The sequence below is a fragment of the Penaeus monodon genome, chromosome 31 (genome assembly GCF_015228065.2).
Source record: "Penaeus monodon isolate SGIC_2016 chromosome 31, NSTDA_Pmon_1, whole genome shotgun sequence".
NCBI lineage: Eukaryota > Metazoa > Arthropoda > Malacostraca > Decapoda > Penaeidae > Penaeus > Penaeus monodon.
The window spans coordinates 3886166-3886975 of NC_051416.1; the positions used below are offsets into that span (position 1 = coordinate 3886166).

The 810-nt window shown below is 33.3% G+C and overlaps 1 protein-coding gene across 1 annotated transcript in view; it reads left to right on the forward strand.

The window, feature by feature from the left end:
* LOC119592997 (long-chain specific acyl-CoA dehydrogenase, mitochondrial-like) overlaps window positions 1-810 on the forward strand; it is a gene marked incomplete in the record, with an annotated part of 16246 nt that overhangs the window by 6502 nt on the left and 8934 nt on the right. Inside the window, 1 exon segment of the mRNA XM_037941886.1 lies at window positions 65-166. Within this exon segment, the coding sequence (XP_037797814.1) occupies window positions 65-166 (102 nt within the window).

Below are 810 nucleotides of genomic sequence, written 5' to 3' on the forward strand. Positions count from 1 at the left end.
ACCAGATGTTGGTTATTAATTCTGATAATCATAAGATTGTTAAAAGATGTACCTTTCATTTTAGGATACTGCTGAACTGTTCTTCGATGATGTACGTCTCCCGGCTTCTGCCCTCTTGGGAAAAGAGAACCATGGCTTCTATTACCTAATGAATGAACTTCCTCAGGTAAGTTTTAATTCTGTTGTTGCAGTTCTAGGGAGAAAATGATGATTTTCTTTGTCGTCTTTAACAAGTGACATAACTTTTACTTTTAAGTTGTTCTGGTAGTTTTCTATGCTGTTAAAATTTAAAAATATGAAAGCTTGTCAGAAGATAGGAAAAATTAGTTATAGTGAAAGACAACATTGAAGAAAGGGTTGTAAATGTTTTTGCATGTAGAATTCCACTAAATTTTATATTTTATAGATTTTGATGCAAGCTATTGTTTGAAGTAAAGATAGAGTAATTTTTTGTTTGTGATCATAAAACAAAAATTTAATAATATAGTGGACTGATTCACTTATCGATAAAGCCATGCTATGAGCCAAAGAGGAATAGCTGACGTATCCTTCTGAACCCTGTTTGCTGCACAGATTTGTAGATTTTTTTTTTGCCAACTTAATACAGGACCATGCTGTCCAGCTTTATTTTAAGCTGGAATAAAAGCTTACTGGAGATAGAGTGGGGGTGAAGTTTACATGCTGCTAATCATTAACTTTTTGACAGGGTCCATGTTATTTATTGCCCTCTTATTCATTATTTCATGTTTTGTGAATGCATTTTAACTCTTTGGATTTAGGTGCCTTGCTGCCTGAAATCTGGATATTTGG